This window comes from Haliotis cracherodii, unplaced genomic scaffold (assembly GCF_022045235.1).
Source record: "Haliotis cracherodii isolate W230 unplaced genomic scaffold, xgHalCrac1.p SCAF_2, whole genome shotgun sequence".
Taxonomy (NCBI): Eukaryota; Metazoa; Mollusca; class Gastropoda; order Lepetellida; family Haliotidae; genus Haliotis; species Haliotis cracherodii.
In genome coordinates, this window is record NW_027266275.1 from 24,690,945 (window position 1) to 24,715,812 (window position 24,868).

Consider the following 24,868-nt stretch of genomic DNA (forward strand, 5'->3'; position numbering starts at 1 on the left):
TGTGACTGACATGTATATGCCATGATGTATAGTCTTACCTTGTTAAATCAAAACAAAGACAACACAAATGCTTCATACTCTTTATTTGATTGTAGATAAAAATAATAGTACAATTTATTAAAATTGGTTCATAATTTTGACCAAATTGTTAACATTGCAGCTTTCATATCAATATTTGTCAAAGGGATATGAAAAAAAGCTTTTCTCTTGGTATAAATTATTTCCCAATATATTGCAATAATATTGCAATATGTTTTTGAAATATTACAATATATCACAATACACTTTTTGGTCCAATTCCCAACCCTAGTGTTTATAAACACTTCATATAAACCACAAAATTTATCCTTTAGCATGTTTAGCCCTGTTTGTTTCACCAAAATAATATTCTAATAAGAGCCCCCTATTTCTAACTTTGAGAGTGCCCTGGGTGCTTGATTATGTCGAAGACGGTAATTAAAAAAGCTTTGAACTGGAATCCAATTTTTTTTATTTATGTCTTCCTGATTGTCATAAGCAAACATGGAAAATGAATGTGGACAGTATTATCTTCCTTGTCATATATGAGTCATTTTCAAAAGATGTCACTATTTCTGTCTGAACCCATTAAAAAAATTTAAAAAAATATATTGACATTGCAATTTGTATAGATTATCACATGCAAAATAATGCATCTAGTAAAATGGTTATTTTCAATCATTGTGTCATATTATGTGTTTTTGATGCGTTTTAAATGGGTAAAAAGTGCATTTTTGGCTGTCCCAGTGCATTTAGCTTCAAATTTGAGAAACTGTCATTTTATAAATATTGGCATATATATAATATTACTGTGGTTATCTTATAAAAACGAGATTCATTTAGGAATTTCAGTGTATGATTTCAATCTAACTGATATAATTCCTGAATAATAATCATATATAACACCGTCCTTAGATTTTGTGTCTTTCCTGTAACACTTAATAAAACTTTGGAATAATCAATGATCCCCAATGCAAGGATATCAGTACTTTCTGTCATGCCTAGTACCATTTCCTATACAATAGGAGTGTGATGTGCCATGTGCACCAGGAGACAAATAAGCACTAAAAGTTAACCAAAAAGGTAAGGAAATGATGAGTATTTTCATTTCATGTCTTTCCCATAACGCTATAATTCAATGGAACAGATGCAAAATAGTTATTTCAAGATCCAAGTTTATGTGCCGATTCATGAACAGAAAATTGTGTGAACATTCAGCTTCATGAAGGGACCATTAATTAGTCAATATAATTTTTTATCTAATGATTTGTCTTTCCTGTAACAGTCTTTCCTGTAACACTAAATTTTGTTACAGCTAAGACAGATTTTGTTATGGTAATGACTTTATTCACTTAATAAGCTATAAAGTAAGAAAACTATTACTTTCTGTTCTTTTACAACATTCCAACTGAATATTTTTATTCAGCAGTTTGAAAGACAAAGCTGTATTTTATCATTTTGAGCAACATTGTCAGAACATATGGTTTTTATAAGAAATGTGTTACAGTAAAGACATATTTTGTTATTGTAATGACATTTTGCAATTGAAAAGTTATAAAGAAGCAAAGTAAATTACTCTGTTCTTTTTCAATATTCTAATTAATTATTTCAATCAGGCAGTTTGTAGGATAAACTTGCACTTCATCATTTTATGCAAAATTATTGAAACACCTAATTGTTATAAGAAATGTGTTACGGCAAAGACAGTTTTGCTTCAGTAATGACATTCTACATTTCCATAAGACAATCAGAATCAAAGTAACTACTCTCTGTTATGTTTGATGATATATTGTACTAAAGGGATCAATGAGATTTTAGTTACTTGTTCCTAAGCTTGCTAAAATAAGTGTTTATGATTTCGGAGTTAATATGGTACCATGGTTATAGAAAAGACAAACTTTACATTTAATATAGAATCATGGCAGTGATCATGAAGTACCTAATAGCTTATGGGTATTTTCTATTTTAAAAGGTCAAACAAGTTTTAGAATACGAGTTTTGGAGAAAAACATTTCTTCACTGCACTAAAATTCAACTCTCTACGCTTCTTTATTTTCTGAAAAGGTCTTTGTTGGCAAAGACAAACACTCAAGTATGACAATGTATAGATTTCATTACATCATGAAAATAATTTGAAATTCACTAATGCTGATTTCATGAAGGTTTACTGAATAGCAATGTTTGCTTGACTGGAATACAAAGCAACTCCAAAGTGGAACTGTACAACTAAATTAACCATGGCAATGACAAATGGCGAGCTGTATCCTTGTACTATGTTATCAAATGGTAACTGCTCACCATCATGTGGCAGTGTACTTGCTTTTGGGACAATTGACAGAGCAGCAGAAATGACAGTGAAAGTAGTCTCTGAACTTGTTGCCAATGAAGCCAAAGATCTTGATGGAAATTTCCAGTCTCAAGGCATAAAGGAAGGATGTCAGTGTAAAGGGACATAACTTGCCACGTCATTATGCTCAGTATTCTGACATATATGTTCCAGGAACTTGTCTCACAGACAACATAGTCCAAAGCATATTTCGACTCAAAACCCTCAAAGTGAAGAGGGACAAGTCTTTTATGGGAATCTGCCAAATTCACACTTTAGCCAATGTTTTGAACAGACCACTACACACAATCTACCCCAAACGTGGTTAGTGAAGGAGAGAAGGTGAAGGCTGAAGATGCTGTTAGAGATAGAGAGAAAGTGAAGATGAAGAGGCTAGTGATGGAGAAAAGGTGAAGGCTGAAGATGAGGCTAGTGATGGAGAGAAGGTGAAGGCTGAAGATGAGTGGGCTAGAGATGGAAAGAAGGTGAAGGCTGAAGATGAGAGGCTAGTGAAGGAGAGAAGGTGAAGGCTGAAGATGAGGGGGCTAGTGATGGAGAGAAAGTGTAGGTTGAAGATGAGGCTAGTGATGGAGAGAAGGTGAAGGCTGAAGATGAGTGGGCTAGTGAAGGAGAGAAGGTGAAGGCTGAAGATGAGGGGGCTAGTGATGGAGAGAAGGTGAAGGCTGAAGATGAGGAGGCTAGTGATGGAGACAATCATCCCAAAGTCACAGAAGACTCCAGAATCATCTCATTGTGAGGTTGACAATAACATTTGGTCTACAGTTAAAAGCCACTATGAAGGGGTATAATGTCTTGGGAAGACAGCTATAATCTTTCAACTTTCTTCTTAGATGGCTTGATGTTTCAAGTGTTGCATTGCAGGTTGTAGTTTAGATTCTTACTTGCAGTTGAAAGTTGTGTTCTAATTGTAGGTCATGTGTTTTCTGACATTTTCTGAATTGTTCATTCTACAAGTTGACCAAGTCTTTATTGTCTCAAGTATACCACAATTCTTTTACCAAATACTTTCAGTGTTTCACAATATTAGTAAAATTAATACTCAACCTCAAAAACTTTGGATTTGATTGTTGATCATAGAAACCATAAAAAGACATGAAAACTATTCTCTAAATGTCTTTCATGTAACAAAATGTTGTCTTCACCATAACTGTCTTCTATCACATCAGTCTGGAGATTTCACAATGAGATGGAAATATAACAATAACTATATCTAGTGGTACCCCTGTTTGGTAAACCTTTGTTTACTTATGATAGTGAACTAACTAGGCTGACCAAAACTTTGTTTCACATTGTCAGTACTGTAACGTCTTAGGTCTTTTCTGTAACAGTTATAATGTAGGTCATAGGTAACATTCTTCATATTAATCATTTAAAAATATAAATATAACAAACATGTGCATTGTTATTCAAAGTAACACATTTGCTATTACAGTAAAAATGCGGAAACTGCTTGGTGATCTAAAATGTCATTGTATGGTAATTTGTTCTGTCATGTAACAAACCTTTGTCCTTACTGTAACATATTTTAGAATTTATCCTTTAAAAAGTTGGAATAAATTTATCAATATAACTGAAAAAGATAATGACTGGTATTTCTTTTGCAAGCATTATTATGTACATGAGAAACATTTAAGATAATCTTTACCACTCTTTTCATATTGATGATATGAATTTGCAATGTCTTTTCTGTAACAAATATAGTCAATCCTGTAACATGCATGTCTTTCCTATAACGCACTCATTTAAAAAATATATATATCTTAATATGTCTTTAGTTTCCGCAATGAGACATAAGTTGATCACAGTTTATCTTTGTTTATCAAATAAAAAACCTCCAAGAAATCTTGAAAATATAGAAATCATAATATTGATGTTGAAGGGGTAACAGTATTTCATAGAATTGACACTGAGTACATATTGGTCATTAAGAGACTAAATAAATGCCCTTCATCCTCACTTCTAGTTTAATAAACAAAAATATGAAGAAATAAATATGTTTCGTATGTGCTTTTTGCATTTTCATGAATTTCAAACCAAAATAATTCACACAAACATTGTTATGGAAAGACAAGCCAAGTTTCAGTTGCTATGGTAACTGGTTATTCTTCTTTCAAAAAAGCATCATTAAGACTTCCATTTGATGTTACTGACAGCTTCAGATATTTGTTACTCCATTTAAACCAAAAAAAGATATTATATCAACCATTGGATTTTGTAATTTTGGAAACTCAAATAGTTACATCTTTTGAAAATGACTCATATCTGATCTGTGACATTGTGAGTAAATACAATTTTCTATTTCCTTTGTAAGCCATGATATACGTTGAATGATCTGACTTTAAAACCTCGGAATACACCATTCCTTCTGCTGATGCAGAATCATGCAGAATGCTGGAACCTTTTTGAAAACTATTCACATGAACAAAGGATAATTGTTTGTTTGCTTGTTTATTTGTTGTTTAACGTAGCACTTAGCAATATTCCAGCTATATGAGGGCGGTCTGTAACTAGTCGAGTCTGGATCAGACAATCCAGTGATTGATAACATGAGCATCGATCCACGCAATTGGGATAGTTGACATGCATCAACCAAGTCAGCGAGCCCGACCAGCTGATCCCGTTAGTCGCTTCTTACGACAAGCATAGTCGCCTTTTATGGCAAGCATGGGTTGCTGAAGACCTATTCTATCCCGGATCTTCACAGGCCTAAGGATAATTGGAAACTTCTGGATCTGTTGGTACAAATTGAAAACTGTACAGATTAAAAATGCCGAAGCTGGTTCCAGAACAAACAGAAATTACATTACTAGGACATGGTGAGTGTGGTGATATGTACATTGCCATTGAAGCAGCAGCCAGGACCAATGCATCCATGTTTTAATCAATAATGCTAATCCTCCTAGCCAAATACATATGTAAATTAATCTCAGCCATGCATGCCATGGAATGCACGGTGACAATAAACTGATATGACCACACCATTGCAGAGTGGAGATATCATGACCTGGTCACATTGCTGCGTGGGGATATCGTGACCTGGTCACACTGCAGAGCGGATATGTCGTGACCTGATCATAATGCAGAGCGGATATGTCATGACCTGATCACAATGCAGAGCGGACATGTCGTGACCTGATCACAATGCAGAGCGGATATGTCGTGACCTGATCACAATGCAGAGTGGATATGTCGTGACCTGATCACACTGCAGAGCGGATATGTCGTGACCTGATCACAATGCAGAGTGGATATGTCGTGACCTGATCACACTGCAGAGCGGATATGTCGTGACCTGATCACACTGCAGAGCGGATATGTCGTGACCTGATCACACTGCAGAGTGGCGACATCATGACCTGGTCACAGTGGGGATATCATGACCTGGTCACACTGCAGAGTGGCGACATCATGATCTGATCACAGTGGGGATAGGGGCGGTCGGGTAGCCTAGTGGTTAAAGCGTTAGCTCGTCACGCCGAAGACCCGGGTTCCTTTCCCCGACATGGGTACAATGTGTGAAGCCCATTTCTGGTGTCCCCCGCCGTGATATTGCTGGAATATTGCTAAAAGTAGCGTAAAACCATACTCACTTCACTTCACAGTGGGGATATCATGACCTGGTCACAGTGGGGATATCATGACCTGGTGACACTGCAGAGTAGGGATATTGTGACCTTATCAGATATTCACTCTACAGAAACTATGATGTCAACAAAAATGGAGTGATATCAATAATGGTGTCATGTGCCGAACAAACTAGCTTGTGTGTTATGAACAGATTATTTAAGATAATTGTATTTGGCAAGAAAGAATGAATGTGAATCTGGTGTAGGTCTTGAGATGATGTCCTGGCATTATGGAACAAACCAGAAACCTCAGTGGTTGAGACACCCGTAGGACCACTTCAGGGTAATCCACGAAGATCCATGGTGAACAGGTCTTCAGCAACCCATGCTTGCTGTGAAAGGCGACTATGCTTGTCGTAAGAGGCAACTTACGAGATCGGTGGTCAGGCTCGCTGACTTGGTTGATGCATGTCATCGTATCCCAATTGCTTAGATTGTTACTCATGATATCAATCACTGGACTTTCTGTCCCAGACTCGATTATTTACAGACCGCCATCATATAGCTGGAATATTGCTGTGTGGTGTTAAACAAACAAACAAAACTTCAAGGAAAGTCACTTTCTCTTATACTTTTGTTAATTTCTATCATTGTGTGTCCAGAGCAGGGAACACAGCATTTCGGGTCAAGAGTTTCTTGCATATTGTCAAAGCTTAAGGAAACTATTCTGTGTTTGTGACAAATAGGGAAGTAGTGGGAGTCCGTGTGTACAGAATACAGTCAAGTCTCGTTAATCCGACAATTGGCTTTATCTGACACTAATGATGGGAACCGATTAAATGAGTGCTATTTAGACCCGTTAATCCGACAGTCTCGCACTCCAACTCCACTCTCGTTAATCTGACACAGTGATCAGCGTACTCCGTGGTTATCTGCCCGCGAGTACACAGCCCGTGTTTTGATGCAAGACAAATTGGCTGGTAGCTGCATATTACAACTGCTGCAGAGATAAACTTGCTTAACAATAAACAATTATGCTTTAAAAAAAGAAAACAGGATTAATCGCATGTTTAGATTACCTCAATCTAAAAAAAAAATCAGATACAAGTTCTCGCTATCGGCAAGGCCATCCCATTACAAGTCACGTCAGAACAACCTTTTGCGAACTATGACCGACCAATGAAATGAATAAAGTCAACGTTAGCCACTTAGAGAGCAGCTTTCTTAAGCTTTGCGGTACCAGTTTCAAAGTTGCGACCTCCATTCCAGACTATGCTTTTTAAAGTATTTTGAATAAGTCATACAGTCTGTAACAGTTGTTTTGTGTTAAACTTTAGAGGTTGCATGATTAGAAAACATATTCCGCTGACAATGTAACATAACAATATAAATATCTATTTAATATTTTTTCATTATGTGTTTGAATCGTTATCTATCGAGTAGATGTCTGATTTGATCACAAACATTGATACTACTTAATTTCGGTTACCCGACATACTCGTTAATCCAACATGATCATTATGTCGGATTAACGGGACTTGACGGTACATGTGCCATGTTATTTAGTAGACTGCCACAACAAGGTAAAGCTAAATATGAATGTCCTCTTGTTTTATGGATGAACCTGCCCCATTGCTCGTCCAAATAAGAATTAAATATGTTTTTTTTTGTTGGTATTATATACTAATTAAGTCAACTATTTTGCAGTAATATCTGGGTGACAGATGTATTAAAATAACCAGATTTCTTGTGATCATTCTTCGATCTTGGCCATGTTTATCATGATTTTGTTCACTTGTATTCTTTCTAATTTACGAAGTAACTTCACTCATTACACTGTCAGGGACTTTCAGAGTGATTGGTTCGCAACCTGTATGTCTATTGATTATCGTTAAACCTCTATTAAGAATCTTGCAATTCCATTGGTTAATCCGTACCATGTGTACTACTCATGTGACACCAAAAGAGCACAGTCTGTTGCTCCAGAAACATCCTTGGGTGATTCTGGGATTCAAACCCATTTCTGGTGTCCCCCGCCTTGATATAGCTGTAATATTGCTAAAAGTGGTGTAAAACCATGCTCACTCACTCACTCACTCACTCACTCACTCACTCACTCACCCACTCACTCACTCACCCACTCACTCACTCACTCACTCACTCACTCACTCACTCACTCACTCAAACCCATGATCATAGGATTCTGGCACACCTAATGGATCCTAAACTGCACAGCAAATTGCAGCATCTCAGATGAATGGACATCTGTTGTCCCTATTTTTTTAGGACATTGACAATAAATTATTGTCATTAATATTTTGTTAGAATAAGTGAAATTGAGCAGAATCCTTGCTGTGATGACCAGTTTCATTTTATTCGTAAATCAAACTCTTTTCAACATGCTCAATGTAATTATGAGCTATTCATGTAGATGGTGATGTGTGATGGTGGTGCCATGTGCGGCTCTCACTGCACACTGACAACATCAACTTCACCATTGATTAAACAGTAGACAATATGTGTCTCATAATGCACACACTAATGCATGAGTTTCCATTGAGAACCCAGGGATCAATAATGTGGTTTCCCAGATGTACAGACCCGTGAAGATTCCGGGGTAGAACAGGTCTTCAGCAACCCATGCTTGCCGTAAAAGGTGACTATGCTTGTCGTAAAAGGCGACTAACAGGATCGGGTGAACAGACTCGCTGACTTGGTTGACACGTGTCATCGATCCCAATTGCGTGGATCGATGCTCATGATATTTATCACTGGATTGTCTGGTCCAGACTCGATTATTTACAGACCGCCGTCATATAGCTGGAATATTGCTGAGTGCGGCGTTAAACAAAAAAACCAAATCCCAGGTGTACAACTGCACACATATTCATGTCATGCCAGATTACTTTATGTGAAAGGGATATGTTTTTCAATATGTCATATGGCTCGTGAAGATTCGGGGTAGAAGAGGTCTTCAGCAACCCATGCTTGCCGTAAAAGGCGACTATACTTGTCGTAAGACTCACTGGCTTGGTTGATGCATGTCACTGATCCCAATTTCGTGGATTGATGCTCATGATGACAATCACTGAATTGTCTGGTCCAGACTCGATTATTTACAGACCACCATCATGTAGCTGGAATATTGCTGAGTGCGGTGTTAAGCAACAAACAAACAAACAAACAGTATGTGACATCATTGATGGAAGTTTATGTGTTGAACCCTTAAAAAAATGGGAGTCTGTCATTTTCTGCAAGGTGGTTTTCGCTTTAATATACTAGATTGTGTTATTTATAGTATTTTGTTGGGAGAGGAGAAAATTCAATCTCTTGTTTGTTATACTGCTCTTTTACAACTTTGAACATAAAACACAGGGGATGCATATTATTCAACCATTTGAAGGGGAAAAGATGGTAATAATAGTCTATGTATATAGTGCTGTTATCCATGCATAAGCATGCTCTAAGTCTTTAGACATTACCGGTGACTGACTATAAAAGTTCAGGTTCCACCCTTGGCAAACAACGTTGGAATTTCTGGGCTCGATCATTCCGCAACCAGTGGCAATTATGAGTTATGTCCCTTCTATGTCCCTCCTATTGACCAATCAGATTCCACCTCTCATATCACATTTATTGAAATGAACATCCAAACTACGAACTCGATCCGTGTCTAGACTAAGGGTGAACGATACACTGATATTCCGATGCATCGCGATACTTGACCCACGATACGATATACAATAAAAGTGGGCCCATTTATCGATACGCCACGATACGGAACGCAAATCTCAAGTACAGCGTTTCCTCGGTGTTTTGCCTTTCAATAAACCGCTAACTTGGTTATAGCGCGTGCTGATGCATGGCTCCCAAAAACGTAGTTACATTTTTAATAAGCTCAGGTTTTACACCGACAGATGTTTTTCCCCATCTCATAAAACATTATCAGCTGATCACCGCAAGCACATAACACCGAAAATACCAGTCAGCAAATCTGAACTGAAGTACGCAATTCAATACCATTATTATACTATCTTGTTATTAAAACGTGTTCATTATATATCAGGACTTGTGTTTGTAATATATTTTATTAATTTTATTCAAAATTTCATTTAATATTGTTTTCATTAAGTAATGTGAAATCGTGTGTGAAGGGATACAGCAACCACGGTCAGATTACCGCTTTTGACGCATTGAAACGAATTTTAGTTGCTAGAGAATGGATACATATATTAAGAATGCCATACTTTGACTCGTTAAAAGTCATATTTGTGGCAATTTGGCTAATATATGTCAACATAACGTTATCGCAATCGAAATACATGTAGCACGGAAAGTCCCTAGGGTGACTGGTCAAATTATCCTGCAACAGCAATCACCAGTACCAAAATGCTACACTTGTGGTTCTTATAATTATAAATATATAATTATATAGTAAAAGCTGCAACTAAGGTAACACGATATTTGAATAAATTATTCCTGATAAAACAATAATTTCAGATACAATTTCTTCGACCATTGCATCAAAATTGTTTTGAAGTTGTATCACTGGTGGAGTACAGTAATTATTTTCTGGTGTTTGAACTTTGAACTGTTTTGAAGGAAAGTTGAACAACTTCAGTAGTCTTGTTATTATAAAATAATTTTGACTGTTCCAAAATCATGAAAGGTTCAATCTTTCCATGCTTTAAGTCTTGTTTTTTTTATCATTGCGTATCGAGATACGTATCGTATCGTGACCAGAATACCGAGATGCGTATCGTATCGTGACCTTCCTGTATCGTTGCAGCCCTAGTCTAGACTGACAAATGACAGTCTACAGCAAATTATAAATTTACCTTGGTGTCTATCTGACACATCTTTTTAATCACTTTTTAATGATCGGCTGATTGATCAATGATGACTAACACTTGTAATCACCACAGGTTCATGAACAACTTTGGAAATCTCTCCGGTCAAGAGCCTTTATTATCAGAATGAATGCCTTAATAATTACTGTCATATATATTTTTACATAAACCAAGTCATGGTTATTGAAAATCGTAAATCAATCCATCACTTCGTGGGTGCTCCCCATGATGAGACCACAAGTTGGTTAATATCAAATGGTGACTTGTCAAACTGCTACATAAGTTTCAAAACTAATCAGAGATATACCAAATTCTATACCAGATATGTATTTCTGGGTCCTTTTATGCAAGTCACAAAGAGTCTGAAGTTTCCTTTGTGGTATAATAATGGCTGGTGATTATCTTTCAATCTACGCGCTAAACAATTACTGACGTTTTGTTTGTTTGTTTAACGCCGCACTCGGCAATATTCCAGCTATATGACGGCGGTCTGTAAATAATCAAGTCTGGACAGGGACAATCCAGTGATTGACATCATGAGCATCGATTACGCAATTGGGATACGATAACATGCATTTACCAGGTCAGCAAGCCTGACCACCCGGTCCTGTTAGCCACCTCTTACAACAAGCATAGTCTCTATTTACGGCAAGCATGGATGCTGAAGACCTATTGTAACCCGCATCTATCTGGTTTGATAGCCTTTTGCAGAACGATCTGGTTGCTGGTGGGAAACAGCTTGTATTGTGATGACACTGCTCGACAGTGCTCGAACAGAATGTAATTGTCAATGTTTCAGCCTAATTTACAGTTTCAACAAGGCAGCCCATGGTAATCACGGCAAGTGATAGAGTGTCCTCCAAATGTCAGACAGTGATGTTATGGCAACTTTGATACACCTTGACATTCACTGCAACCACATGTGTTTAGTGTTTGCAACAACAGTTTAACTGATCAGATAAACAAGCACTGTGGAATACAATGGAACATGTCAAAATCAGACTTGTGTCAGACTGAAAGTTTCATCTTCCTGAAGCAAAAAAGTTACCATTTATGTCCGCAGATAAGCCGAATTTTGAGGACCAGGAGAAAGATTCTGTAGAAAGGGGTCGGCTTATCGATGGGATTCATTTTCATGATAATATTTTTCTGATCGTGATCATCCCCTGAACATGCTGAATGACGGTCCGATAGATTACAATTGTAAGTTTATCATCTATGTTAAAATGTTGTTTATGCAGAGACAGTGCGCACATGCCCATCTATTTATAGCACATATATACATCACGTCCGGTGACCCACACTGCGCATGTGCGACAGTAATCCTTTGTCTCTGCCGTGCTTGCACTTTTGCTTCCTACTTTGTCAGCGCACGTTATATATTAAATTTTTACTAATCGGAACCTTAACGTGGCCAATACGATGTCATCATCTCAACTACCTGCCCGTGGTTTCGCGGAGCTATGAAGAACTGACACTTGGGGATTGGACGAACTTTGAACTTCGACGGGCAACATGAATCGACGGGGAACACGCTCGAGGTCACGATCTACAAGACGGGGGTCAAGTGCGCCAACTGATTTACCAAATGACGACTTGCACCAACCTCCACCGTCTATTGCAGCTGCAATACAATCTTCTCCAGTCCGATCTACATCGGGACGGCGCCAAACAGTTTATACTGACATTCCCTCCAATTTGACTACGGCGCAACTTAAGTCAAAATTACGAAATCTCGGCATACAGACACCAAACATGACCAGGAAAGACCTAGTACGCTTGTTGGAGGCCAATGAAATTCGCAGGAGACCATCTTCGACAGTTACGAGTGACGACTGTCAAACTTCAGATGGGGTTACTTTTCCTACGCCGGAGAGACCACTCGGACCCTTTTCCAATATGGCGGCGCCCACGATCACTTCCGCCGAACGATCGTCACATCCATCGCCCCAGTCTCAAGTGCCTTGTACTTCACCGGAGAATGCTGCTTCTCTCCAAAATCAAATACAGGCCTTACAACGAACAGTCGAATCTCTGTCTCGACAGATTGCGGGAAACCCAAGCAGAGCAAGTGACCAGATATCCACCTTCTCAGCGCAAGAGACGACCAGACATCCCAACACGCTTTTCGGTAGGCATTCCCTCAGAATTGCTTCTCATGATTTACCTAATGTAGTATGTATCTCATCTGCACTAAGAACAAAGATTCAGCAGGGGAAGTATGTCAACATCGCCTTATTGACATTGCCTGAACATGAGTTGTCAAACGTTCGCACCATAATGGATGGAGAAGGGAACGAAATTCGATTTAAAGGGGCATTGGATCAACGTTTAACTCAACCCTTGACCATTGGAGATTTTGTTTCATCGTTCACTAAATACATCGACATTGTGTGCGAAGTGGCTGATCGCAGAGAAGAACTCCACAAATATATGGCTGACATAGTCGACATTGCCAATCAACACGAGGGTTCGTTGTTCTATGACTACCATCAAGCCTTCTTTCAAAGAGCAGCTACCCTCCTCGAAACTTACAACACACCAGTCTATTGGGGCATCAAGGACAAAAGCCTTCTCGACTCAGTAGCAGCCAACAGAAAAGCGAGACAGTGCAGTGTGTGTGGCAGCCTGTCTCACAACACAGATTTTTGTCCCAGACGGGGTAGGACATTGTTTGCAAAGAATGCTCATCCATCCACAGACTGGCGCGGTAGACAGCGAGTCCAGTTCAAAGGAAAAGAAATCTGTAATAACTTCAATGACGAAAAGGGATGCAATCGCTTTGCATGCTATTTTCTTCATTTGTGCCTCCATTGCCATGCCACACACCCAGTCTTCAGATGTCGGAAAAGAGCTTCTGTATCTCAGAGTGAGGGCAGTCAAGAGAAGTCCGATAAACAGGCATGACCTTCTAACCTCCGGCTGCCACAGTTTCAGAGTGTAACTCGTTCTCCTATCAACGTTCAACAGCTCCAAAAAGAACTACATAATCATCCAGATAAAATATTTGTCAAAACACTCATTCAGGGATTTACTCATGGTTTCGATACAGGCATCTCTAGTCCACCTACTTCCTCTTGGGAGTGTAGGAATAATCTCTCGGCCAGGCAGCAAGTCGATGTGGTGACAAAGTTACTTGAGGACGAGGTAGCCAAGGGTTACGTCATTGGACCTTATTGCGAACCACCCTTTCCTGTGTACAGGATTAATCCACTGGGGTTAGCACAGGGGAAATACTCCAAAAAATACAGACTGATCGTTGATATGTCCGCACCTCACGATTGTGAAATACCCAGCCTCAATGACCTTATCAAGAAGGAAGATTATTCCATGGCCTATGTTCGTGTCGATGACGCTATCGGCCATATTCAGAGTATGGGCACTGCAACACAATTATGCAAATTTGACATACGGGATGCCTTCAAACAAGTCCCCATCAGTCCTTCTCTCTGGCATCTTCATGGCGTTAAGTGGCAGGATGAATATTACTTTTATACCAGGCTGGTATTCGGCTCACGCTCTAGCCCCAAACTCTTCGACTACTTGTCTCAAGCTGTGTGTTGGATCGCTACCGAGAATTATAAAGTCTCATGTGTGCTTCACCTTTTAGACGATTTCCTGTGCATCGACAGACCGCATTACATGGCAGAGCGGACAATGGCTATCATGTCCATGATATTTAAACGCCTGGGTATACCGTTATCACAACACAAAACAGTGGGACCAAGCACTTGTTTGGAATACCTAGGCATTGAACTGGACACTGTGAATATGCAAGCACGTCTGCCAGCGGAAAAAATACATCGCATTCAAGAAGTGATCAATTCTTGCCGCAACAAGGCGGCTATCACAAAACGCCAGCTCTTATCTTTGTTAGGCCACCTCAACTTTGCTGCTCGAGTGATACCTCCGGGCCGCGCCTTTGTATCATTTCTCATATCCATGTCTACTACAGTGAACAATCTCTTCGACTTGGTGACCTTGGACGAGCACACTCTCATGGAATTAGCCATGTGGGATCTATTTTTATCTACTTGGAATGGCATATCCATGTTCAGAGATACTATTCTAACTCTGGATTACGACTTCCACCTGTACACAGACGCAGCTTCTACCTTCGGCTTCGGGGGTATTTGGGGCCACAAATGGTTCTCAGGACACTGGCCGACAGAATTATCATCCTTGACTACGACATCGTTATCCCTCTTAGAACTGTATCCTATAGTGGTAGCGGTGTTCTTGTGGGGACAGTATTGGGGCAGGAAACAAATTTGTTTTCACTGTGACAATTTGGGTACTGTACATATATTGAAGAAAGGTCGCTCTCCCAACTTAGAAATCATGAAGTTGATGAGAACTGTCACTTTGCTTGAAATGAGATATGGCTTTAGTTTAACGGCACGTCACCTACCCGGCAAGCACAATGAGTCAGCTGACGCCCTATCACGTTTTCGTTTCCAGAAGTTCCGAGAGCTGGTCCCTTTGGCAGAGCAACACCCATTTCCATGCCCCTCCTATCAACAGCTCATCGTGACCTGAGTCAAGATGCCCAAAGGTTGATGGACGCAGGGGTGGCCCCATCTACACTCCAAGCTTACTCTACGGGCCTATCACGTTTTAAGCTCTTCCTACTCTTGAATGGCTTCGAAGCGACCAAGGCCAACCTGCCCCCACTTACTGAAAACAGGATTCTACTGTTTATCACACACTGCCATTCCAAGTTACAGCTGCAATACAGTACCATCAAACTGTACTTGGCAGGAGTTAAGTTCTTTTATGTGCGTGCAGGGCGTTATCAAGAAGTGTCTCAAGCAATTCTACCAGACAGAGTACAACTGCTGTTACGAGGTATCAAGAAATCCCAAGGGAAGCCAAAACTCACTCGCTTACCTATCACCACCGGCCTGCTGAAACAAATGTGCTGTGTTTTACGTAAGGGCTGCTTTACACCATTCGTCGACTGCATGATGGAAGCAGCATGCACCTTGGCCTTTTTTGCTTTCCTTCGGTGTAGTGAGTTTACAGTGCGAGGATCATTTGATCCAGCTATCAATTTGTGCCTTAGTGATGTGAATGTGAATGCTCAGTGTACAAGAGCGGACATCAAGATTAAAGCCTCCAAAACAGACCCATTCAAGGAAGGTGTGGTGTTGCAATTATATGCAAATAAATGTGTGTGTCCAGTGAGAGCTCTAGTGAAATACATTAACATGAGGAGTAAGTGTTTCCAAGCTTCTTCTCAAGCTTTCTTCTTGGATGAGCTACTTAGGCCTCTTACCAGAGATTCCTTTCAAGGGAAATTAAAACATGTAATTAATTTATGTGGAGTCCCTAGTGCCAACTACAACACTCACTCGTTTCGCATTGGGGCCGCCACTATGGCAAGCAAAGCTCAAGTTGAGGACCATATGATTCAGACTCTCGGACGTTGGTCGTCGCAGGCCTACTTACGTTACATTCATGTGGCTCAAGAGAGCATCAAGAATGCGCAAGTCGCTATGAGTAACTGTTGACCATATCACCTTACACCTATCTACAATCATCAGGACAGCTGTTTTTCTTTACAGCCTTTCCACCTTCCATGTCTTTTTACCATGTATATCTTTTAACTTCTTCTTTTTTTCTTTTTTCTTTTCTACTTGGGGCTTACTTGTTTTTCTACAACTAAGTTTTGGGGATACTCTGTATTTTAAACCCCAAGTAGCTTATCTATTCATTTTTATACTTCATCTTGACTGAGGGCCCATTCTCTACTTCACACCCATCTGCAATCCGTCCGGGGTGTACAGGGAACGACACCCAGTAAGTTGTACATCTCTGTATTTCCACCATCGTCGCGCCACATCAGGGAACGACACCCAGCAGTGGATGTGGCGCTGTAATTCTAGCATTTACTTACCATATCCATTACACAGTATTACTGGGCCCCAGTCCATGTTTTCTCTACAATCATTCTTGCCTATGTTTTACATGCTTTTACATTTGTAGGGGGGACAGATGCCAGACTTATATTGTTAGCTTAGCTAGGCATCTGTCCCCCAGTTTTTTGTGCCAAACATAATAAATCATTAAATTCATAGTTTCTTTTGTTGTCTCTGCATAAATTGTAAGTTTATCATCTATGTTAAAATGTTGTTTATGCAGAGACAGTGCGCACATGCCCATCTATTTATAGCACATATATACATCACGTCCGGTGACCCACACTGCGCATGTGCGACAGTAATCCTTTGTCTCTGCCGTGCTTGCACTTTTGCTTCCTACTTTGTCAGCGCACGTTATATATTAAATTTTCCCACCACCATCCCCAATTTCCACCTTTTTTCACTTTCTTTTGTATTTACTCCTTTTACATATACTGTTAATAACATTGCTAGTCACAATGGGGATACTCTGTATTTTAAACCCCAAGTAGCTTATCTATTCATTTTTATACTTCATCTTGACTGAGGGCCCATTCTCTACTTCACACCCATCTGCAATCCGTCCGGGGTGTACAGGGAACGACACCCAGTAAGTTGTACATCTCTGTATTTCCACCATCGTCGCGCCACATCAGGGAACGACACCCAGCAGTGGATGTGGCGCTGTAATTCTAGCATTTACTTACCATATCCATTACACAGTATTACTGGGCCCCAGTCCATGTTTTCTCTACAATCATTCTTGCCTATGTTTTACATGCTTTTACATTTGTAGGGGGGACAGATGCCAGACTTATATTGTTAGCTTAGCTAGGCATCTGTCCCCCAGTTTTTTGTGCCAAACATAATAAATCATTAAATTCATAGTTTCTTTTGTTGTCTCTGCATAAACTTCCTGAAAATTTTGGAGTTGCCATGACTACAGCCATTATTGTTATAAATGTTCAATAAAGTTATTATACGCCAATGCTGTCATTATTAAGAACAAATTATGCATGTTGCTATTTACGATCATAAGTTTTCAATTGAATGTTCTTCATAAAGTCCATGATCTTACACATAACAAGATAATCTACAGATATTATAATTTATAATCCTCAGATGAAATCGCCAATAGCTATTACATACGTTTTGCAAAGTGCATAAATTGAAAGTGAACAAGTATCTACTATTATTGAAAGAGGCAAATAAACAACCGAAACGGCGAGTTATTTCCATTCGCCATTTGCAAAAAAACCTGTGATCAGCTGTTTCCTGTGACGTCACAAAGGGTGACCACTGCAGACATGGCATAGGGGTATAAAAGTTGGTATGTTTTTACTGACTGACATTATCATCATGAGTTTGAAACGAAAACACCATGCTTAAGAAGCTGCATTCAAACTGCGAGTCGTCGCTCTAGTTGAGACATTTTCTCACGAGCTCATAATTCTATATACACCGATTCACAAAATGGGGCTTCGTTGTTGATGGCAATATTACGATCATAATGAGATTAAAAAAAGACAACAGAAACAGTTTCTCACATTAGGGGAGTAAATCTTTATTAGAAATTATAATGACTTTTTCAATATCATTACAACGTTTTCCATCTTATATTGATATTGAATATCTGCTAATCCCTGCACAGTCTTGCAGTCCGACTTTGTGGTGTATCTTTGTCTTTCACTTCCTTGTTCGGCTTATCTGCGGGTCATATCATTTTCTTTCATATTACAATGCTCAAATTAATACCTTTTCTTATCTAAGGGGTCGGCTTATCTGTTACCCTGGTCAATGGATCAGTGTACACTCGATATTCACCCTCAGCTCTCTGGGGAGTATACAACCCAAGCTGTCTGTGAAGTGCAAGAAGGTTAACGATCAAGTTACCATCTCATCCTACTTGGTACCCAGTTACTGCTGGCGAATAGAGGCATATTTTGAACGAAGTCCCTTGCCTCAGGAAACACCACATGTGTTACATGTGCTTCAGGACAGGACCAAAGCCCTAGAAACTCTTACTAGTAAATCTGGCGAACACGATCAGCCATCTTTGCATGATTTGTGACCCATGAGCTCCATTAAGACTATCTATCCTCAATCCTCATCTTTCCTCATCTACAGCCGGTTGGCCTGGTGGACATTAGAATTTACCTCAAGTAAACCCAGACCAGAAACATTAACCAATAAAACCCTAAAATAGAATTGTATTTGTTTGATTATTTGTTGTTTAACGCCGCACTCAACAATATTCCAACTATGTGACGGCTGTCTGTAAATAATCGAGTCTGAACAAGACAATCCAGTGATTGACATCATGAGCATTGATCCATGCAATTGGGATACGATGACATGCCTCAACAAAGTCAGCGAGCCTGACCACCCTATCCCGTTAGTCACCTCTTACGACAAGCACAGATGCATTTTACAGCAAGCATGGGTTGCTGAAGACCTATTCTACCCTGGATCTTCATGGGTCAAATAGGATTGTAATAACGAGTGCGTGAGTGAGTATTTTTTACGCCATTTTTAGCAATATTCCAGCAATATCACGGCGGGGGACACCAGAAATGGGCCTCACACATTGCACCCATGTCGGGAACACTTTCGTGTCCTGTTACTCAAGATGAAACTTGTGATGAATAAGCCACTATACATTATATGATCAAAACAAGGAAGTGATTATTTGTCCTTAACAGTGGTGACCGCCTCCGTGGTCTAATGGTAGAGTGTCCGCCCGGAGAGCGGAAGGTGCGGGGTTCGAACCCCGACCGCGTCATACCAAAAGACGTTAAAAGATGGTACTTGTTGTTACCCTGTCTGGCGCTCGGCATTAAGGGGCTAAAACAAGGACTGGTCGGCTTGGAGTCAGTATACTGTGTCTGAGTGGGGTATTCATGTTAAACTGTGGCATGGTATCTCAGTGAGCTAGCACTATGAATTGGAATCAGTCCGGACTAGTACAAGCAGCCGTACAAGCAGCCACAAACACACACACACACACACACACACACACACACACACACGTGCATGCACGTCGCTATATAAGTGCAATAATCTTGGACGCGACGTTAAACCCCATTTCACCTCACCAACTTAACAGTGGTAATCTGTCATGTCAGCTGTTGCACGTCATAATGGCTTCACGTCCGAATTCATTAAACAATCATGAAAATAGCTTACACATCCTTTCGTCAAATCTATTCAATAAATCAACAGGTGTGTTTTCAACAAAAGTTAAGCAATTTCAAACAAAACAGCAATACCCCCAGAGCGTTTCTAGTTTAAATAACTGACTAATGCTGCTCCCTGTTCCCATGTCCCCAGGAGAGTAATTATTGCTGAGTAAAACCAGTTTCTGATCATCCTGTGTGTAGGCGTGAAACATCCACGGGATTGTATACAGATTTACAACTGAGGGAGTAGCTAGCTTTCATTTCATCGGTATTTGTTAAAGGCTTGATATGTTTACATGCATAATTGTCACATGTTTAAGTGTCAACCCAGCTACCTGACTCAGTGTTGTGTATAGTTTGCCGAAACTATTTCCAGGGGCATATGTGCAGCAACGAAATTAATAAACAACTGCTGGCGACATGAGCATGGCAGTGATGAAATGTGTAAGCAGCTACTGTCAACTGGAGGGTGATTGGCATGTTGTGTATGATGTTGTTCTGGTTCAACCTAACACTTACTTCTGGTTCATCCGATTAATTTTTCTGCATTTTCATTATTAGTTACCCGGTATGTCTGTTTAGTGTTTATGAACGTTTGTGAGGGAAATCGGTACGTACGGAACTGAATTGTGAAATTAGCCTGATCAGTAAATTACCCTTCCAGATAGGGCTGGGACGATACACCAACTCACGATCGATACATATCATGATACTTGTATCTGCTCTTGTCTGTGGGCATGCGGTCGGGTAGCCTAGTGGTTCAAGCGTTTGCTTGTCACGACGAAGACCCGGGTTCGATTCCCTACATGGGTACATTGTGTGAAGCCCATTTCTGGTGTCCCCCGCCGTGATATTGCTGGAATATTGCAAAAGCGGCGTAAAACCATACTCACTCGCTAACTCTTGTCTGTGGTGCGTAAGCAATCTTTTTAACAAACGGGATAATTATATACCTGGCACACTGATGATTTACATCATCAGTTGCTGAAGACCTATTCTACCCCGGATCTTCACGGGTCTGACATTATACCAGAACTTCAATCACTTGCTGCCACTGACGGTTACTACAAATAATTTTACAACAGTCTCTTCTGCCTTGTCTCAAAATCATGTAGAAATACTGTTCACTTATCCCCCAGATATTCCAAGTCAGGAATGCACTAGCACCTGGAACAACTGGCAAAGAAAATCATCTTGCTTCTAGTGTTAGAGTGCAGACTATTTGCAAATTGAGCATGTGATCATTGCCATGATGGTCTTGTTTCAGTATAGAATTCATGCCAGAACATGTTCATCATTTAATCATAATGTAGACAGTACCACTTTACCATGGTTACTATTCAACCGTTTTAAGTTGTGGATGCTCTTTTCAGAAATGAATATGAATGCTGATTGTGACTTGCATGGATTTGCCTGTGTCTATCTATTTTCAAATGCAGGGGACTCACAGGGATGATTTTTTTGGGTCCAATGCATGGTCATGGGGTTAGAGACTGGCACCCTTCACTTGATTTCATAGAATCATTCTGATGCCATATCTTTGCACATGCTCAGAAGCCTTAAACTTATTTAAAATTGGGCTTTCATTGTAAGAGTAAACTGTACAATGCTGTAAGGAAAGTCAGCCACTGACACCTTGAACTTGGAGTGTATTTCTTACCAGATTACCAATGTCACTTAATGACATGGCAGCATGAAATTTACTATGTTGACAAATTTAATGATTCAAACACAGCCTTATTTTTTTACGCTCCACAAGATTTTCCTGGATAACTAACAATACATTGTGTATTGGAAGGCACTTGCTATGGTTGATTACACCCAATCTGTCTGGACTTGTTACTGCCAGTGTGATCCTGCTGATACCGATCCTGCTGATACACTGATGGAGACAGCAGAGTTGGAGAAGACATGCATTTGGAAAGCTGCGCAAAGCTGTCCTCATTGATGTTGTTCTCAACTGTTCATTTATCATTGTTTATAGCCTGTTTATAGACTTCAGTGTGTCACCATGGCCGTTGAAAAGGTTCAGCTAGTGCTATTTGGCAAACCTCTTTAAGTAAATACTTATTCCGTTGCAGCCATGACAATATAAGGGTGTGATGGCGAACAAATGTTCATGGCTATGTTTTATTTCAGGATCCTGCCGTCTCTGTGAACACAACGGACCCCGACCTGACACAATGTTTCCAGAGAACTGTCCTCCTCTGGGTGCCGTGTGGCTTCCTGGCACTCATCGCCCCTTACAGGATCTTCTCCCTCAGGAACAGCAGCAAAGGGCCCATATCATGGTGGGGCTACAATATTGCCAAACTTGTAAGTTTGCAGATCTTTGGGGTTGAAATATTTTCTGTTACATCAAATTACATCATTGTTTCATATATCATTGGAGGCGCGAATGACTCAGTCATCTAAGGCCTCCATAATTCGCTGTGCAGAATTGTGTCCCTGGACACGCCTGACACCTATAATTGTAGGATGAATCCCGGTTCGCCACGATTATGTTTCCAGGTTTGTCCGCACCATACCTGTGCTTGTGGGTTTCATTTGAAAGGGTCACGTGATGTTTTCGATTTTGTCATGTGTTTGATGTTTCTGCTAACCACTTAGCACTGCTCTTTTGACTTTTTTTTAATTGAACTTGTAGTACTTGCAGTACAATATACATTCTTTGTGATTCTTTTGTAATGTTTTGTAGGTATAGTTTTAAAAAGATGAAATTATTTTTATCAATTTTTTATAACATGTACCTGCAATCATGGTGAGGATAATATTTAACTTCAGATAGTTTTAATCACAGATAATGGCAATAAATTTGATGTTGTGAAATTGTAATTGCAGTCACCATGCAGTTGAATATTACAGGTCCTGGCCAGCTTGATCGGGGTCATCGCTTTGGCTGACATTTTTCGCAGTGTCCATGAGATGACGGACGGGAAGTCGGTTCCCCCTGTCTACTTCATATCCCCTCTTGTCTTATTTCTAACAATGGTAAGTCTGGTTTCCATGGCAACAGTGATCATACCATGTAGAATGCTGATTGGGCAGTGGTTCATTGTGTCTTCGATAGGCAGCCTATCATCACAAACATGAAACACATTTTTGGCTTCCTCTGTCGTAAGGTATTTAGGTATAAAACGAGGACTGGTCAACTTGGAGTATATATACTGTTGGAGTTGGGTATCCTTGTTAACAGCAGCATGATAACTCCTCAGTAGGCTAGCTCTATTAATCCGGACTAGTACAAGCAGCCACACACACATGTGCATGCACGTCACTATAAAAGTGCAATAATCTTAAACGCGTTGTTAAACCTCACCTCACCTCACCTCACCTCACCTCACCTCAATACTTCTGAACTCCCCAACTCATTCACACTGATATTTCAAAGAATGGATGAAAGTTTTCGTACTCATATTCTAAAATATCTCTCACCATGATATATAGTCTTGCTTGGGCAACCTCATGACAAGGTGAAGGACAATTGTGACGGTTTTAACAGTAGTGTTCTCTGTTCCAGGTGTTGTTTTGCTTCTTAGTCCACTTTGAAAGAAAGAAAGGAATCCGAACATCCGGGTTTCTCTTCAACTTTTGGCTGCTGCTGCTCCTGGCGGCCATCTTGACGTATCAGTCGAATATACGACGTGCAGTCAGTCAGGTGGGAGTCATAACCTGGCAGTACAATACATGATACACCTTCCCATGTATCGAATCAGGTTTTCTGTTTAGGCCAGCATTGCTGCCCGTCTCAAAAATATATTGACATTGTAAAATACTTAAGTTTATATCAATAATTTTCTGTACCACAGTCATTCAACATGAACTGTCACAGTTGTAAGCCATAATAGGCTTCCTGCTCCAATACGCTCCTATGACTTAATTCTAGACCAAACTAAGTAATCTTAATGAGCCCCCCTTACTGAGACTAAAAAGTTACATAATAGTCCATGTTTTCTGGTGTATATGACAGAAAACAGTATGATACACATCTTAAATATATATTCACAAATGACCTGCACATGAGACGGTCTACAAAATGATGATATTAACAGTTTTGCAATGTATTTTCTCCATTAAAGACCAGAGGTCCCCCTCATTTCGAGCACAGGTCCCCTGGTGGGCTGTTTGTCACACCATCGACCAGGTGGCCAACCTGCCTCAATTACTAATGTTCCACCTTCATATGGCTACAACAACATTGTATGTTTTTCAGGGTATAGAAGACATGTTCCGGTTTGTGACGTATAAGATCTACTTCCCTCTAGTGATAGCCCAGTTGATACTAGCAGCTTGTGTAGATAGAACACCGGCTAATGCAGATGCCACAAAGAAGACGGCGGTAAGTCATGTTGTCAAGTATGATCTTGGCGTACTTGATACTTTGTCATAACAAGAATATATAATGGATCACCATCTTCTGCAATAATTCATTCACATGCACAGTGTTGAAATAACTGCCTGTCCGTAGCTGGTAACTTTTCTGTCAGGCTGCATGAAATCTTCCTCCACCTGCCTGACTGTCTGGCAGAAAGTTTTAAGATTATTTACGTATTCAATTTTATTATAAATTCTTGTAGATTCTCAAGTGATTGTTTGAATTATTTCAACTGAATCAAGATGTAATTTGTCTTTTTGCAATTTTTCAATATTTATAATGTCTGAATGCTGGCAGGTAACTTTCAAGATGGGCAGGCAACACTTATGGGTCCCCTGCCCGACTGTCTTGTTGGGTTTACGAATATTTCAAACACTGCACATGAATGGAAAATGAGGTTAGTAAATTATGGGTTATGCTGCATAGTTTCTGGAGACCGACGAATGATATATTTTGTTTTGCAGAACCCATGCCCGGAGATGAACGTGTCCTTCCTGTCCCAGATCACCTTTTGGTGGTTCACAGGGTGAGTTGTAGTCATCACATGGCCATCTCACCTTCACGCCAGTCGTTACACCATCACTCTGATTGAAGCTGATTCAGGAAGTAAATTGTTTGTTACGTGTCCTG

At 39.9% G+C, this 24,868-nt stretch overlaps 2 protein-coding genes across 3 annotated transcripts in view; both read left to right on the top strand.

Moving 5' to 3' along the window:
• Positions 1 to 24,868, top strand: part of LOC139467870 (multidrug resistance-associated protein 1-like) — an 86,164-nt gene that overhangs the window by 6,344 nt on the left and 54,952 nt on the right. For both annotated transcript variants that reach the window (XM_071249388.1, XM_071249387.1), the window contains exons 2-6: positions 22,003 to 22,179; positions 22,729 to 22,854; positions 23,384 to 23,521; positions 24,077 to 24,202; positions 24,703 to 24,764. In XM_071249388.1, the coding sequence (XP_071105489.1) occupies positions 22,003 to 22,179; positions 22,729 to 22,854; positions 23,384 to 23,521; positions 24,077 to 24,202; positions 24,703 to 24,764 (629 nt within the window). The remainder of the gene's footprint in view (positions 1 to 22,002; positions 22,180 to 22,728; positions 22,855 to 23,383; positions 23,522 to 24,076; positions 24,203 to 24,702; positions 24,765 to 24,868) is intronic.
• LOC139468850 (uncharacterized) lies at positions 11,996 to 17,050 on the top strand. The gene is made up of 2 exons (XM_071250984.1): positions 11,996 to 12,912; positions 15,243 to 17,050. Exons 1-2 carry the CDS (start codon positions 12,297 to 12,299, stop codon positions 16,292 to 16,294), a joined length of 1,668 nt encoding a protein of 555 aa, XP_071107085.1. The 5' UTR covers positions 11,996 to 12,296; the 3' UTR covers positions 16,295 to 17,050.